The sequence below is a fragment of the Zootermopsis nevadensis genome, unplaced genomic scaffold (genome assembly GCF_977971745.1).
Source record: "Zootermopsis nevadensis isolate Lab colony 2312 unplaced genomic scaffold, Znev_1.0 Znev_ptg000019l, whole genome shotgun sequence".
NCBI classification, from domain to species: domain Eukaryota; kingdom Metazoa; phylum Arthropoda; class Insecta; order Blattodea; family Termopsidae; genus Zootermopsis; species Zootermopsis nevadensis.
The window spans coordinates 6,646,193-6,662,231 of NW_028259151.1; the positions used below are offsets into that span (position 1 = coordinate 6,646,193).

At 34.9% G+C, this 16,039-nt stretch overlaps 1 protein-coding gene across 11 annotated transcripts in view; it reads left to right on the plus strand.

Annotated features, from left to right (window-relative positions):
* LOC110837965 (phosphatidylinositol 4-phosphate 5-kinase type-1 alpha) overlaps nt 1-16,039 on the plus strand; it is a 78,287-nt gene that overhangs the window by 23,892 nt on the left and 38,356 nt on the right. For 7 of the 11 annotated variants that reach the window (XM_022080668.2, XM_022080669.2, XM_022080670.2 and 4 more), the window contains 2 exons: nt 3,492-3,575; nt 12,251-12,295. The exons of 1 other annotated variant lie outside the window; for it this stretch is intronic. In XM_022080668.2, coding sequence (XP_021936360.1) covers nt 3,492-3,575; nt 12,251-12,295 — 129 coding nt within the window. The remainder of the gene's footprint in view (nt 1-3,491; nt 3,576-12,250; nt 12,296-16,039) is intronic. 3 more of the 11 variants (XM_022080675.2, XM_022080676.2, XM_022080677.2) reach the window with 2 other exon arrangements.

The following is a 16,039-nucleotide window of genomic DNA, read 5'->3' on the forward strand; positions in this document are numbered from 1 at the left end:
CTTGAGTTAAGTCATTGTAGATATATCATTGGTGGACCTGTTTTTATAATTACACAAAATTAGCAAGCTTATGTGCACATTCACATTTGTATATTTACCACATTATTGGAAATGTAACTTATTGTTTGCATACCATGTTATGGCTGCAGCTTTTTTTTTGCTTTATATATTGCTTTCAGTAGTACATTCTAATGTTCTCTGCCACTAAGCTTCCTTTGTGTTTAGTTGTGTGAAGAACAGTATTAGATCAATAATAATAGCACACCAGAGCTTTTAGAACTAACATTAGTGTTTAAATATTTTAAGTGGGTAAATGTACATAACTATGCTTATGGTATTCTTCCTGTGTAAAGCAATATGGGTATCATTGTAGTCTATGTTTAATATTTACAGCGTTACAATGAAGGAGAATGCAATAACCAATTCCATTATTGCATATGGAAGTTTATGTATGCTTCTGATGACAGTAATATTAATAATGTGTGTATTTCTTTTAAACGTGTTTGTGCAAGGACAATAGTATGTGTGCGCGTGTGTGTGTATATATATATATGTTACCACAAATACCCAAAAACCTTCTAAACTAATTTGTCCTAGGTAAAGCTAGAATACATAATGTAACCTAACCAAACCAAACAAAATTCCTGACAGGGACAGGAATTTATGATATTGCCTAGGACAAAATAGTTTATATGGATTCCAGTTGGTTCCAGTAATATATAATAATAAAACATCAAATTTTCCATGCAGCTACTTGATGCAGAATTTGTATTAATATTGTCTGTTCAGCTGCTCAGCATAAGGACATTAATCTCTCTGGTGTAAACTGATATTTTAATTTTGGACTTATTATGAATTTATGAAAGTGTAGACTGTGCAGAATAGTCATCATCAGAACTATTGCAAACAACCTTCAATATTTGTAGGGATACTTTCACCTATATTAGCAACATTTTGAATGGTTATTTGAATGGATTTGACTTGGCATGATTAATTGAATCTTTCATTAACATAATAAGAAATCTTTTAAGGTTGTTATATTTGCTTCTTATTGTTTTACCGGTGTACTTTTACCTTTTTATATTTTGCACTAACATAAATGAACATCTCTTTTCACTTCTTTAAAAACACATGTAAAATGTAGTTTTGCACATATGCCATTTTTTATTGTTGTTTGGTTTAGATAGGGTGGGTAAAAATATATTGTCAGTTATTGGTTAGCTTATGTCAGTTTTGGAATAGCTAGATTAGTTATTACAGTCTAACAAATATATTAAATAAACATGTATGTGCATTACTAGATACAAAGAGACATGCTTGTTATTGAAACGAGCACATATGCTACTGTTACAATCACAACTGTCTTTATGCTTCGTGACTCTTACTGCACTAATTGTTAAAGCATGTTGGTGGTGATTTTGCAGTATTGGAAGTGATCATCATGAAAGTATGATTTGGCTTGTCCAAGTTTGGTTTATGAAACAGTATCATGCATAGTTTAATTTAATTAGATTACAACCCCCTCATCCATGGTTTATGGGCCAGTCAATGTAAGCAGTTTTGTGAGTATTCAGAAATGTGATATATTGAAATAACAATAGTATTCCCTTGGTAGTAACTTGATTTCCATTAGAAATGTTTGCATACTTTATTTCTGTTTGCTGTTTGGCTTTAATTAAATCAATTCTCATTTATTTGCATCACTGACATTACTAATCCGAAGACTGTAGATTCATTAGCTGACTCATATAAACCATTTCTCAAGAATTATTCATAACATTTTTAGTTATGCATAATATATGTGCAGATACTACCAACAGCAGAAAATTGTCTTTTAGTCTGTTCTTTTAATTCAGACAGTAAGCTGTAGTTAAATATTTTTATTTATGGTGATATTCCTTAAATAATGTCAAACATTAGGTAATGAACAGCCATGATGTAACTATCTTGTCTTTCTGAATAGTTTGGTAGGGACATAAAAAGATGGATAAACTGAAGTCACTTTGATTTGAATATTATATTAAAACTATTTGAATACATGAGGAAATGGAAATATCAGATATGCTTTTTATCATAAGAAAGAGTACTGTCATGCATAACTAAATATCTGTTTATCTGGCCTCATGTCAGAACTAAGCCTGAACTTTATTGTAACAAACTGAGATGTGTTACGAATGACAAATATTGGTAGTGTGAGAGTGATAATGTTGTTTGTTCCTGGAAAATGTTGAATTATTATTTTTACATTAGCTGTCAACTGTAATTTTGTGTTAAATTACTAATTTTACAGGAAATGGTACTTCAGAAATGACATTTCACTATGCCCTCAGTGCATACATGAACCATGGAATAAAGCTGTTAAATAATTAAATGCACTTGAATTTCTATGTATCGTGTGATATCCTTTGTGGAGTATTTATTTGCATCCAGTCTATTTATCACAGATTGCATGGTCCTTGATTTTGCAGTGCAAAAATTAAACTTTTTATAAAATTTATCTTGTGACTGGATGTCTTATGCATGATGCTGTTTTATTTTTTGTCTGAAGAGCTGTATGGGTTGATTGCAGGAAGCAAAAGTTGTTCATCCGAATAGATCAGAGGCCCTTCACAAAACTTTACTGGTACCTTGATGTAGGAGTAGCAAATGAATATGAAGTTGTACCAGTGACAGAACAGTACCTATCCTGGTATTGGTAAAATATTCAAAGGAAATATATTTGGATAGTTCTGTTATTTTCTAGTTTTATAGTTAAACCCTGCTCTCCTCTTTGCATGGTACTACACAAGACTATTTCAGTTACATCCAAATTCTAGCATGCTTTCTGGTTCCTGTTGCCAACTTGAGAAGAGACCGGTAGATACGTGGCATCTTTGTCACAGCTCAGTATCATAAAATTAAACATAGAAACTCCTGTAGTTAATTTTACTTTATAATTAATAGAATGATATTATTGTATTATGCTGTTGATCAGTTTGCGTCTGCTGAACAAGTGAAGTCTCTGGGGGTATAACTCTAAAAGTATTTTATATGCATTGAAGTGTCATTATAATGAACTTCAGCAGACTTTGAGTATTTATTTGTTGAAGTGAACATTTGCTAAATTAAAATTGGCAAAAATAAAGCCTTTTTAAAGTACATTTAACTTTATTTTAATATTTAGAACTGGAATTTTCAGTATAGATACCTGACACAGAATAGAACAAGTAGATTGTTGTGTTTCTTCGATGTAACTCAGAAATATTACATAACTAGTTGGCAGGCATGCTCGGGATCTCGTGTGCTCTGAATGCATGGTACAATTACAAAGTTGTGAGTTGTTATGATCTTGAAGGATGTTTAATGTGTGGTGTTCACACATTATCTTTACTTATGCTTCTTGTAGATTGGCCCAAAATGCATGTCTGTCTTGGGAATTGGCAGTGTTGCTTGTTATAGGCCACAACAAGATGGAGTGTTGAGGTGGCTATGTGTTTTGTTTGTTGTCACAGCATTGAAGCATTCTCCATCGAAACGTAAGAGCATCTCTCGTCCCGTGCGTGGGGCACTGGAAGCTGAAACAGGAGATGGAGCTGGTGAGTATAACACTTGCCCCTACCTTTCATATACATTGACTTGTAGCAGAAAATCATACTTTTTTAGTATTCTAATTTACCATTCCCAGCCCAACCCAATGTTAAAATAAAACCTCATCAAATAAGATCATATATTGCCATGCCTGATCCTTTAAATGACAGTTACCTTGTACTAGGAGACCATTTTTTTTAGTTAGTATGAAATTAACACATTGGTTTTCAACTTTTATTGCTCTGAAATTTTTAAGGCCTAATACTAAAATATTATTTTGTGTTCTAAAAACTTACATCTATTACTTATTTTTCTACCCAGCCATACTTTTTTTGATGTTAAAATGACAAATAGTTGATGTTACATTTGGTTGCTGTTTCGTTCCTTCAAAATCTGGATGTTGTTTTTATTTTCTAGACTGTGCTAGACTGAACTTAATAGAGATTTTATAACGTGCCTACTTGTCTGTACAGTTAGAAGTTACCAGTTACCTGAATCACTCTACTGTACTGTACTGGAGTGGTTCGTACACCTTGGCAATGTTTAGAAGGAAGTGGAAATTATTGGAATGTAATCAATGATTACACAATGCGTTCTTTGTTCAAAACACAAGATTGATTTACTGCACACTGTTACATATGATTATTCGTGGATTAATGTCTGTTGCTTCACAAATGACAGCCCTGATTATATGGATATAAATGTTATCTTTTACGTTGTAATACTGTTCTTTTGGTCTCCTTTTGCCGGACAGTAACCACTCCTGTTGTGTCACAATAACTTTGTTATCCGCACTCTGTGTCCACTATGAATTTGTTTTCCGGTCGCAGGCACCCTTCTTCAGGTGCTTTACAATGAGACTCTTTCAGGGATCAGAAAGTGGCATCTGCCAGCCACCTGCATGTATCGTTCCAACTCCCATTTTGCTGCTTGCAGGTCATTGCAGTTGCTTCTGTATTTCGTCGAGCTACTTCGATATCATTTCCTGCCATTCTGATGTCACATCATGTCTCTTGAGAATTGCTTTTAAAGTCCACACAAAGTTTCTAAGTTTGTTGTTCGACCACAGTTTGTGGCCCTTCTGCTGTTTGTCGGCTTAGCCGTGATTTTATCTTTAAATTCCCTTTCACACAGCCCGTCCAAAACTGGCAACCAGTCGTTGGGCCAATCACCCACACTTGGTTTTTAATATGATTCAGAGAAACAAAGATTGTTCGGCCAGACAGCTTTCATGGAGACTAGGAATGGAGGAGGTGGACCGAGCAATCAACCCTGATGCTATAAAGGCAAAAAGGGAGATGAGAAAGAAGTAGAAGAAATTCCCTTTCACCATCAAATGACACTGATGCTGGTGCTTATTTTATCTTGGATGTCATTCGTTATTTCCTCTTGTTTGGCATGTGATGTGTATTGTCAGTTGTGCTGTTTTCCATTTTGTCTTGGCCTGCCCTCACGTCAGTTTTTAGTTATTTGTGTGATCCATTTTTATTGCTGCATATGACCACAGTTGTAAGGTAATTATTGATTGCACAGTAGATTCTTATGGATTTATTTCATGCTTAACTATTGATTTTTTTGGATTAATGTATTGCTTCACAAATGACTGCTTTGATTATCTGGATATAATTGTTCTATTTTAAATTGTAATAATATTCTTCTGGTCTCCTGGCATCATTCTGTAATCACTTACTCCTGCCATGTCACAGTCATTGCAAGATCCGGTCTCTTGGGTTACATCATCACTAGCATACATTCCCACAACTTCTTAAGTACTGAACTAGTTCCCTCTTTTATCTGTACTGTACCTGATTCCCTTTTTTGTAATTCACAATTGCTTTTGGGCAAAAACTTGTTTAACCATTCTCTTTCCCTTTATTTTTCCTTATTTTGCTTTGTTATTGTAACAATATCTGTTCTGAATTATTAGGCATGATTGTTTCATTGTTATTGTCATGTGACACTATTGCAGTGACATCTTTTGGATTTAGCTGTTTTCTGTTTCAGGTCCTAAAAATTCTTGCTTTGCAAACAGAAGAGTTCATATTTTTCTCATTTCTCTCTCTCTCTCTCGCTCCACACACATTTTATGAGATAAAGTTTGTGTTGTTGGCTCTTTGTCATGACTTGTTTCCTTCTTTTGGTTAAACCCTGGCAATTGTTTCAAACAATTGTTCTGTAAAGTATTTTATTGCATTCTTGCCAAATCATGGCCAGTATTGCAAACAATTTTGAATTTGTACATTATTTCATGAGCTGGTGTTACTTTCTAGCTAAATAGCTCCAGGGAGCAGGGTCTTTCTTAAGAAGCTAGTAGTCAGTCACTCAGTGAGAATTCTCTGTATTTCAATGGAAGCCAAAGATTCATTACCGTGCTCACAATAACTTGACACTAAACCTTACCCTGAGTCAGATGAATCCAGTCTATATCTTCATACTGCTTTTATCCTCCATTTTATGCTTGTAAAGTGTATAATAATTTGTATTTTTATAAATATTTGTTCCATTTTGTACAAGTTCTTTTAATAATTGAAGGGTTATAGTTTGTCTATCGGCATCAAAAACAAAAAAGCAGAGAATAATATATTTCTATCAGTATAACCCAGACCCTTGTAAATAAATACGACAGTGTATGCTTGAATTTATCGTGTTAATTTCCCACTCAGATTGATGCTCGTATTTATTATGGTAAGAGGCGTATTTATCTTTTTGTTGTGCATCCCATTCAGTGAAACAATAAAAACTTATATTTTTGGTACGACTTTGTCGGGTCCTACAAAGTGCAAAAATTATTGTCAGACTGTATTTTCATAGTTGAAACACATTGCTGACTCCCATTCTTTGAATCATGCCAATACTATCCATTACGTTTGTTTTGATTCTTGGAAACAGAATTTTCACCCATCCCTAAAATATTATCAATATTTTGGGTTTGTGCCAGATTACCTACATGTGGCATGTAATAATGATGAAATAATGATCTTGATAAGACTCAGTCTTTTAACATTCAAGTAAGTTGTGTTTCAGCCTGTAGAGTGATAGAACATTGAATTGTTTTGCTGATATATTTATATATTCCATATTTTTCAGATCATGCTTGATATTTTTTACAGTTAACTTTTGTGTTGAGACACTAATAATTTTTTAATATTTATTATTTGTGTTTTAATGTACTTGCTTAAACATGTGTCCTGTAATTGAACACCCATTTATTGAGTTGACTGTTGTATCCGAACTCCTGGTTCAGTTTTGTACCAGATTAACACTTATGAATCAAATTGTAGTTTAAATTAATTTACTGATAATTAATATAATTCTTCATATATCTTCTGCCAATAGAATATGTGTGTGCACTATAAGGAATCTTGAAGTGCAGTCTAATCATATTGGACAAATTAGTTCCTTTTATAACATCTCCAAAATCGGTAATTGTGTTAAATGTTCATAACAAATTATTTTGTTTCAGTGAGTTATACAGTATTTGTTGAAACATTTTTGATCCAGGGTAAATTGTGATTTGTGGTAATCTGTCATTTTGACTTACATTATAAAATGTTTATCATCGTCCATGGACGTTAGAGGCAGTTTTGTCATTTGCAAATACTTTTTGATAATAACATGTTACCTTTTGAGACTAAATTTCATATAAAATATACAGTCTCAAACACACAACTGCTCCACATGACCTTTACACAGCAACTGATGGTCAAGGTGATTAGACTTGAACAAGGAAATGTAAAACATTGGAATGTTGTGGGAAAGAGTTATAAGTATCTGGTGGGAAAACATTTGAAACAGCTTGTGAGCAGAACTTCTGTTTGGTTGTATCCTATATATGGGTGTCCCAGGAAATGCCTCCAAAACTTTGGGAAGTTATTCATTAGCATATTTTAAGTGAAGAATGTTCTATCAACATAGGTCAAAACTGATAACTGATAACTAGTTATGATGGATGGAAGAGGAGGAAACTCAAATAAATGTGCAGATTAAATTATTTAATTGGAGAAATGAATCTGTTATTCATGTTCACTGAATATACTTACCAAGTTTTCTTGTATTTCCACAAGAAAATATGAAGTCGTGTCATGTCTGGCGAACGGTGGTGAGGCATGCAGACTTCCACAATCAATTCGTCAGTTTTCAAGTTCTGTGTGATTCATAGGCAGAAATGGATGGCCGAACTGTCATTTAGAAATGGCTGACTTTTTGTAGATTTGAAGACTTAGTTGGAAGTATTTTATTGTTGATTCAGAACTGTGGCAGATAGTGAATGCTAATTTAAAGATAAGTGTGGCCAGTACCAATTTAGGATGAGGACCCCAAGGACAGAAGAATAATGGAAATAGATTTATTCGATAACTGCATAGCAGTTGATAATTTTATCCATGTTTAAATTATGTTTTTCTCTCAAAATAAACCAATGAATAACCACCCAATGTTAGCAGACATTTTATGGGATATCCTCTAAATTACAGATTGGTATTGTGTAGTTACTGTTAAATTTTATCATTATTTTTATTTCAAAGGTTATTATGCACTAAGAATACAGAATATAATGACCAGTAATTAGAGATTTTTTTCCTAAAATCAATTTCTGAGATTCTGGAGTGTATTCGTATAAAACACAGATAGCTGTTAATGGTGCATTTTTTAGGTACATGAATTAAGCTTCCTTTGTCCTCTGCCCACAATATAATATGATTTTTAGAGGTTGCTTTGAGAGAAGCTCTATCGAAATGGAGTCTGAAAGATGTCATAGCTGTATATAGTATGGGAAACATATAGATACATGCTGAAAATGATAGGTAATGTATGTATGATGAGGATTTGACAAAATTTTAGACCATATTTAGGATAAGAGATGAAATGGCACTTTGTATGACAGACGAGTGACACTTTGAACCTAAAAACTGAAGGTTTTAAAGACCATATATGTAATTCCACATACACATTTAGTCTTTTTGAACCAACATTATTTAAATTTATAATTCAGTTCTGATAAATATAGCTGTAACATATGGCAAAATAATGTATTAAATAGCTGAATTAAACAATATACGAGGGTCGCTCATTAAGTAATGCCCCACATTTTTTTCCTCAGAACATATTTATTCAAGATGGCTCAAATTTAGTGACAATATAAATCAATGTTTCCTTTACACATACTATTTTTCCACATAGTCCCCATCAACTTGTACGGTTTTACGCCAGCGTGGAACAAGTGCATGCATGCCTTGCCGGTACCAGCTCTTGTCCTGTGCACGTAGCCATGTCCTCACTGCTTGAATCACGCTCTCGTCATCTTCAAATCTTGTTCCGCGGATAGCATCTTTAAGTGGCCCAAAGAGATGGAAGTCGGAGGGTGCCAGATCTGGACTGTAGGGTGGATGGGGTAGCACCGTCCAACCCAATTTGGTGATTTCTTCCCGGGTTCTCAGACTTGTGTGAGGGCGTGCATTGTCGTGCAGGAGCAAAATTTCTGCTGGATGCTTGTGAGGCCGAACTCGTCGAAAACGCTTCTTGAGGGTTTTCAGGGTCCTGATGTACGCGTCTGATTTGATGGTCGCACCTCTTGGCATCACATCCACAAGAATGACCCCATCACTGTCCCAAAAGACAGTCATCATGACTTTTCCGGCGGAGGGAGTTGTCTTGAATTTCTTCTTTCTCGGTGATTGAGGATGATGCCACTCCATTGACTGCCTTTTTGTCTCTGGCTCAAAGTGGTGTATCCAGGTTTCGTCACCTGTAATGATCCGGGACAGAAAGACCTCTCCCTCAGCATCAAAACGCTCCAACAATTCAGAAGAAATCGTTTTCCTTTGAATCCTGTGGTCTGCTGTGAGACTTCGTGGAACCCATCTTGCGCACACCTTCGAATATGCGAGAGCCTGGATAATTGCAATCACACTTCCATTGCTGACTGAAAGCTGTTGGGCCAATTGTCGAGTTGTGATGCGCCGATCCTCACGAATAATGGCATCCGCGCGGTTCAACATGTCTGGAGTGGTGGCTGTGGCAGGACGCCCAGAGCGCGGCAGATCACGGAGCTCGGTTTCTTCACTTCCTGAAGCTTTAACTCTCTTAGCCCAGCGACCAACGGTGCTCCTATCGACTGCACAGCTTCCATACACAGCACACAAACGTTTATGAATGTTCACCACCGTTTCTTTTTCAGCAACAAGGAATTCAATTACAGCTCGTTGCTTGTAACGAGAGTCGTTCACAGACGCCATTTTAACAGTTCACAACAGCTCCGCTATCGGTTGGAATCATTTGAAACTCCGTACACGAACGCGGGAAACATCAAATCTCAAGCATGTAAAAGTACACTTTTCTATCTTCATTATTGGCTGAGAAAAAAAATGTGGGGCATTACTTAATGAGCGACCCTCGTAATTGAAGAGTGTCTTAATGTAAAGTCTCTGAGATAGATGAAAATATTAAAACTATTTACATCACTACAAAGTTTTATCCATACTAACTGGCTTACAGAGCATGATCCAAAATAAAATAGTCTGTCATTGACTGTTGTAGTTGTTTTTGATGCAAGAAAAAAGTCTGTTTTCATTTATTTTTGTGTTCTAATTTGTTAGTAATTATGTTATTTATTTCAGGTGACTGGACACATTGAATCATGCAGAATAATATTAAGAGGCTCACTTGAATAAGGCATGTTAAAGTTAGCATAAATTTGTTTTTTCTTGCCAGTGCAAAATTTAATTTTTTGTTTGCAGACATTCTTCATAAGGTTAAAGGATATTGTATTCAGTTAATGATGAAGCTCTCCAAATCTGCTTAACATTATGTTTACAATTCAGGCACATGAATATAAACCATTTTATAAAAAAACATTTTGTTTTATGCATGTAACCACAAAAGTAATTTTAGAGGAAATAATAGTGTTGCCTCTGAAGTCTGTAGAAGTTACACGGTTATGTGAAATGTTTGGTTTTAAGCTTCTCTGCTGTTTTATAATGAACAGAGCAGACAAAAGACAGTGCTACTTCTTTGTATATTCACATTAGTAACTTATCTATATTTTCATTTTCTTCTGATATCAACTGTTGTCATCATTATAAAGGTATCTAATTTCCATGCACAAGGTATAGATACAGGGGAGCAGAGTCAGGAAGCTACTTTTTTAACTGAACTTAACAGAAAACAGAAGTCTTTTCAATTAAGTGTTGCAGCCTCTGCTCTGGTGGGATATAGTAGCATTACAGACTATGACCTATCCCAGGTCTGTAATGTAGGAATTCCATGTAGAATAAAGTATTTTGTATTAAAATTGTGATGACCACTGGAAATAGACTTAACATTTTAAATAGTGCCATTTGTATTATTGTAATCGTTATTGGTACGCTGACTAGATTTGAGGGTGAAAGGGGTATATTATAGCAGTGACACTGATGAGTTGGATAAAACTTTGTTTCTGTTTTGTGGGAGTTGAGGTGGCAGTTTTAAACATTCATTTAAAAAGTCAGAATCTTGTGCTTTCCAAGTTTTCTAGAAGACCGTCATCTTTGTATTTGCCACGAGAATTGTAAGTTTTACTCAGGAAATTCATCCTAATCAGTTGCTGTATTAAAAATAGTAATATTGCCTGTAGAAACAGTAACTAATTTTTCATTATCTAGTGCTTTTAAATTACCCACAATGCTAAAACACATATGAGAATGTATATTAGTTACACGGAATTCTACGCCTTTGCAAGAAGACTGAGACATGTTTCATTAAGCTTTTGAAATGTGTAGTATTTTCTTTGTGTGTACATGTTTATATTAAAATGTCAATTCCAAAGACTGAAGTATGGTTAATTATTTTCCTCATTGATTTCTCTGGACATATAAGAATGCCATATCAAAGTACTCTACTCTCTAATGTTTTACTTACTGTAGGCCTGCCATAATTTCTCCTGTTATAGATACTCATATAGCTTAATCACAAATGCTTTTTTTTCATGTACAAATGCTTTATTTTATATATAAATAGACAGACTACTGTTTTTATACTGAAGCAGAAAATGCCTATAGTATTCTTCGCAGCCTAGGTTGCTATTTTGTACATTTTATGTCTTTGATGCCATGCTTGGAGAATGAGTGAAGCAGTAGGATGGTATGGATATGGACAAATTTGTTGAAGCAGTTTATGGTTATGCTCTATTTAATAATGTAAATATGACATACATTGTTTACTTAAATTTTTATAGCCCTAGTTATATTTGGTTACATTTTAGAGAACTGCTAGATGTGTCTTGCTTTGGTTATGGATAAATTTGTGTGTCACAGTGAAAATTAGGGCTTGTGTAAGAATGTCTTCTAGTTTATCAGAAGACAAATTGTGATATGAAACATACTAACATTTCTCTTCCTTAAACTTGTCTTAATATTAGTACAGATATCTAGCATTCCTCATGCAGTCAGTGTAACAGATTGTACTGATGCAGTGTTGGTCTCCTTTTAACTACGATTTGGTTTTACTTTGGGTACTCTGTTGAGATTTTTTTCTTCATTTTATGTCTTGTAAATGTGTTGGGCTATTGTGCATATGTTTTGCGCTTTATGTTGGAGCTGTATTGTGTATTTTGTTGAGTTTGTATTATGGCAGTGTGTAATAATGGTGATGGTGGGAGAATCAGTAGTTTCCCCCCTTTGTAACCCTGTCTTGCTCTTTGTATGTGCAGCTGTGCAGATCACATTGGGCACCACAGTGCAAGCCAGTAAGCCTGGTAAGTTCTAATACTTTCTTTTATAAGCACATAATTAGCTACCATTTTCTAGTATTTATTATTGCAATAATGATTAGTACATTACCTGATTTTGTGTGATGACACCAACTTTTCTTATCCTTGCTTTGGTTATTTATGTTTGGAAGTAATTGTATTTAAATGTAAATAAGGAAAACTTACTTTTAGTACATCTTCTTTGTTATTATTATTAAGGTCAGGCACTTGGTTTTCTGTTTAGGATACTCTGAATTAGAAAGTGAAGTAATTTTTAGATTTTTGGGGTTACCATTGTACAGAACATTGTATTTATATGTTCAAATGATGTGCAGAATAAGCTTTTTCACGCTCAAACAGAGCCCTGTGTATGTGTACTATGTGCTGAAATCTGTACAAGTTACCATATATTAAACAGTGGAAGGATAACTCTATCCATGGCTGCATACTGTAAATACTCTGAATCATATATGATGTATGAATTACGGATTTATCATCATAATTATAAGTTCAGGTACTACAGAAATGTGATATAATCATCATCTGTGAGTTTCTCAGTAAAGAAGCTTCATGGAGTTTTGCAAGTTCTTGAAAGAACTTTTGATGCCCGTTTTCTTACAGATGTTCTCATCTATTCAGAGGTCAATGGGAATTATAATTACTCTTCTTCATCATATCCAGATAGACTCTGAGTCCTGTCTAACAGGCACCATGGTCATTTTCCAAAGGTGACATGTTGCTTAAACATGGGTTTACAAAATGAAGTACCATTATTTGTACTAGTATGTATTTCAGTTAATGGTGCATAATAACAATGGGAATGGGTGTAAAATCTAAAACAAAACAAAAATGTAAAAGGAAGAATTCTCTAGAAGGAATTTTTACATTCTATCAAATGGGACTAGTACATTAGTCAAGGGTTATAGAATGTGATATACATCACAGGAAATACAAAGATAGCTCCCTGCGATTCTAAGGTCTACAGTGATCAACACTCAGTGCACAGTAGTAGTCTTACTGTTGCACTGTGCAGTCATCCCATAGGAGTAAGACATCAGCAAGAAAGGATGAGTAAAATTAACTTCAGATTGCACAAATACTACCTGCACCTTGTCGTGGTGGTGGGGCTTGAGTACCTCAGTGATCCCAAGAGCTATGCTGGCAGTAGCATAGCTACTGGTAGGGCCTCCCTAGCCAGATTGATCGAGGGGGGAGGTCAGACTAAGACAGGTACCCTGGTCCTCCAGGTTGGGGGTTGGTCGCAAGGCTAACAACCTTGCACCGTAAAAAGGAAGATGTTTTGAAACCTCAATCAAATTCTCGGGCAGACGGACCTAACAGAAGGCACCAGAGGATAGGACCGAATGGAAGAGGAGAATTGAGAAGGTCACGGACCGGAGAGCCATAGAAGAAGAAGATTGCACAAATACTGTGATATTTATTTGTTCCTTGGTGCTTTTGATAACTGCGCCTAATCTGGAGCCAGGGCTTATGCTGAATGAGATGATGTGGGAGGCTGGTATTGTCTTATCTACACCACCATTGGATACTGGTCAACGGCTCACTTGTCAGACACCAGCTTTAGAAGAATTTGTTCTTGATATGGTGGCACAGAATCCATGAGTGGGCCATCAAGTTCACTGGAGCATTTATATGTGGGACATTCCTACTACCTGACCACCTCAATGGCCCTGCTTATTGTGTTTTTCTGCAGAAAGTGCTACCAGTGCTGTTTGAAGATATGCCACTGGCAGTTTCACATGTCATGTGGTTTTAACACATTGGGACACCATCATATTTTAGTACACAGACTCAACAGCACCTCAGCATACAGTTTCCTGACAGGTGGCTGGGACATGGCGGCCTTATATCTTGACCTGTGAGATCACCAGGCTTGAACCCTCTGGACATTTGAAACTTGATTCAGTGATTAATAAAAATATAATCTTCCAAATATTCCAATTTATGTAAAGAAGGATAATTATGTCAGTGATGCTACGTGGCTTACAATTAGAGACATAATTGTTGATTCTTATCCAGTCACATCTGATGAAGCTTTTTAAGGCATGACAATGTTATACATTAGTTAATTTCAAATGAAGAGGCTAAAAGCTCACGCAGTGGCTTCCATATGTAGTGGCAAGCCAAGTTATCAAGTGGCTCGTAGTTAGCTATAAGACCTTGTGTAGACCAGACTATAATGTCATTGTTTGGGTCAGACGTTTTATTCAGAATGGAATTAACATTGACCATTTGAATAAAGCTGGCAATTTTCAAACATTCAATTTTTGTTGATATAACAGGTGCTTAAAACATCACAGTCTTTATGTTCCTGTTTATTGCATCCGGGCATTATGGTTGCTTTCACATGTTGTAATTTCACATTTACTTTAATTATAGCAATTTAATGGTTACACAAGGCTAACTGACCTAAAGTTGCTTTGCTGTAATTTGTTTTTACACTAGGTCAGCACTATTAATATGTGGATATCTGAAGATGATTTTCATATCTGTGTAAATGATTCAATGTGAGTGCTGCAAAAGAAAAATAACAAATGAGGTTGCAGGATCCAGAATATAAAATAGGACAGTTAGAAAGAAACAAAATTAAAATGGTCGTTTTGGAAAAAAAGTATTCAATTATCCTATGCTAGCTTGACTTACTGTGCTATGCAGCAAACTATAAAATAACAGTATCTCATTTCTGGTGCATTCATACCTCCCCCAACAATTCTTGCATGCTTTTTAAAGTAATTATCTTTGTATAGTTTTGCAATCTAGTTCTTGTACTGAATATTAACTATTGCTGCATCATAGTACAGTAATAACCATCTATAATTAGAATTATTAAACATTTTTTATTCTTCTGTAATATGGAAAGATAATGTTGATTTTTTACAAAGTAGAGAACAAAGGCTGAATCATATTATAGATAATTGGTCTTCTCCAGTATTCATGGATTTTGGTTACACCATTGCTAAAATTACAACAGTATTTTTTACCCAATATTTTAAAGTACTTTACATTCAGTTATGTATAATTTAAGTTTAAATGAAACAAATATTCATCACATTATGTTGTAAGAATTTTACTGTTGCTGGGAAAATAGTAAAAAATTATGCATTTAGAAACATGGTTACAGTGTGCTGTTCCAGCATGGTGCAACATGCTTTCTGCTGTCTGCTTTCCATAAATGAGAAGTCTAATTATGTGTGAGGATTGACTGCTGAAGTAAGGTAGATTACAATTAATCTGCCTTTGTAGATATTATTGTTATCAACATGCAATAAAAAGCTCGTGGAGAAAGTTTGTATGCTATATGTATACGTGCTTTGATTGTAATGGCATGATAGATAACTACGACTGTAGGTGCTTGTTTAGCAGTGAAACTTTTGTTATTTTCTACCCTGTTTTCTTTCATGGTGGTGGCAGCAACTTCTACAGACTTTCTCAATGAGTTGTGTTACTTTGGTAAGAAATGAGCACTTGGGAGCATGTTTCAGGGAGATTAAAGTCAATTGTTTAACTAAGCCAATTGTGGATTGTTTACATTTGGTAGTAACTTAATTCTGAAGGTTTGTGACAACGGTGCATTGTTGAAACAACCTACTTTCTGGACATTATCTATTGTTCCAGATTTAGTGTTCTTAATTTTGATAAGTATTATATATGGATGCATATATGTTTGATAGAAAGGTATTTCTCCAAAGTTCAGATAAATTCGACAAATTATAACTTCAAGTTTATGGT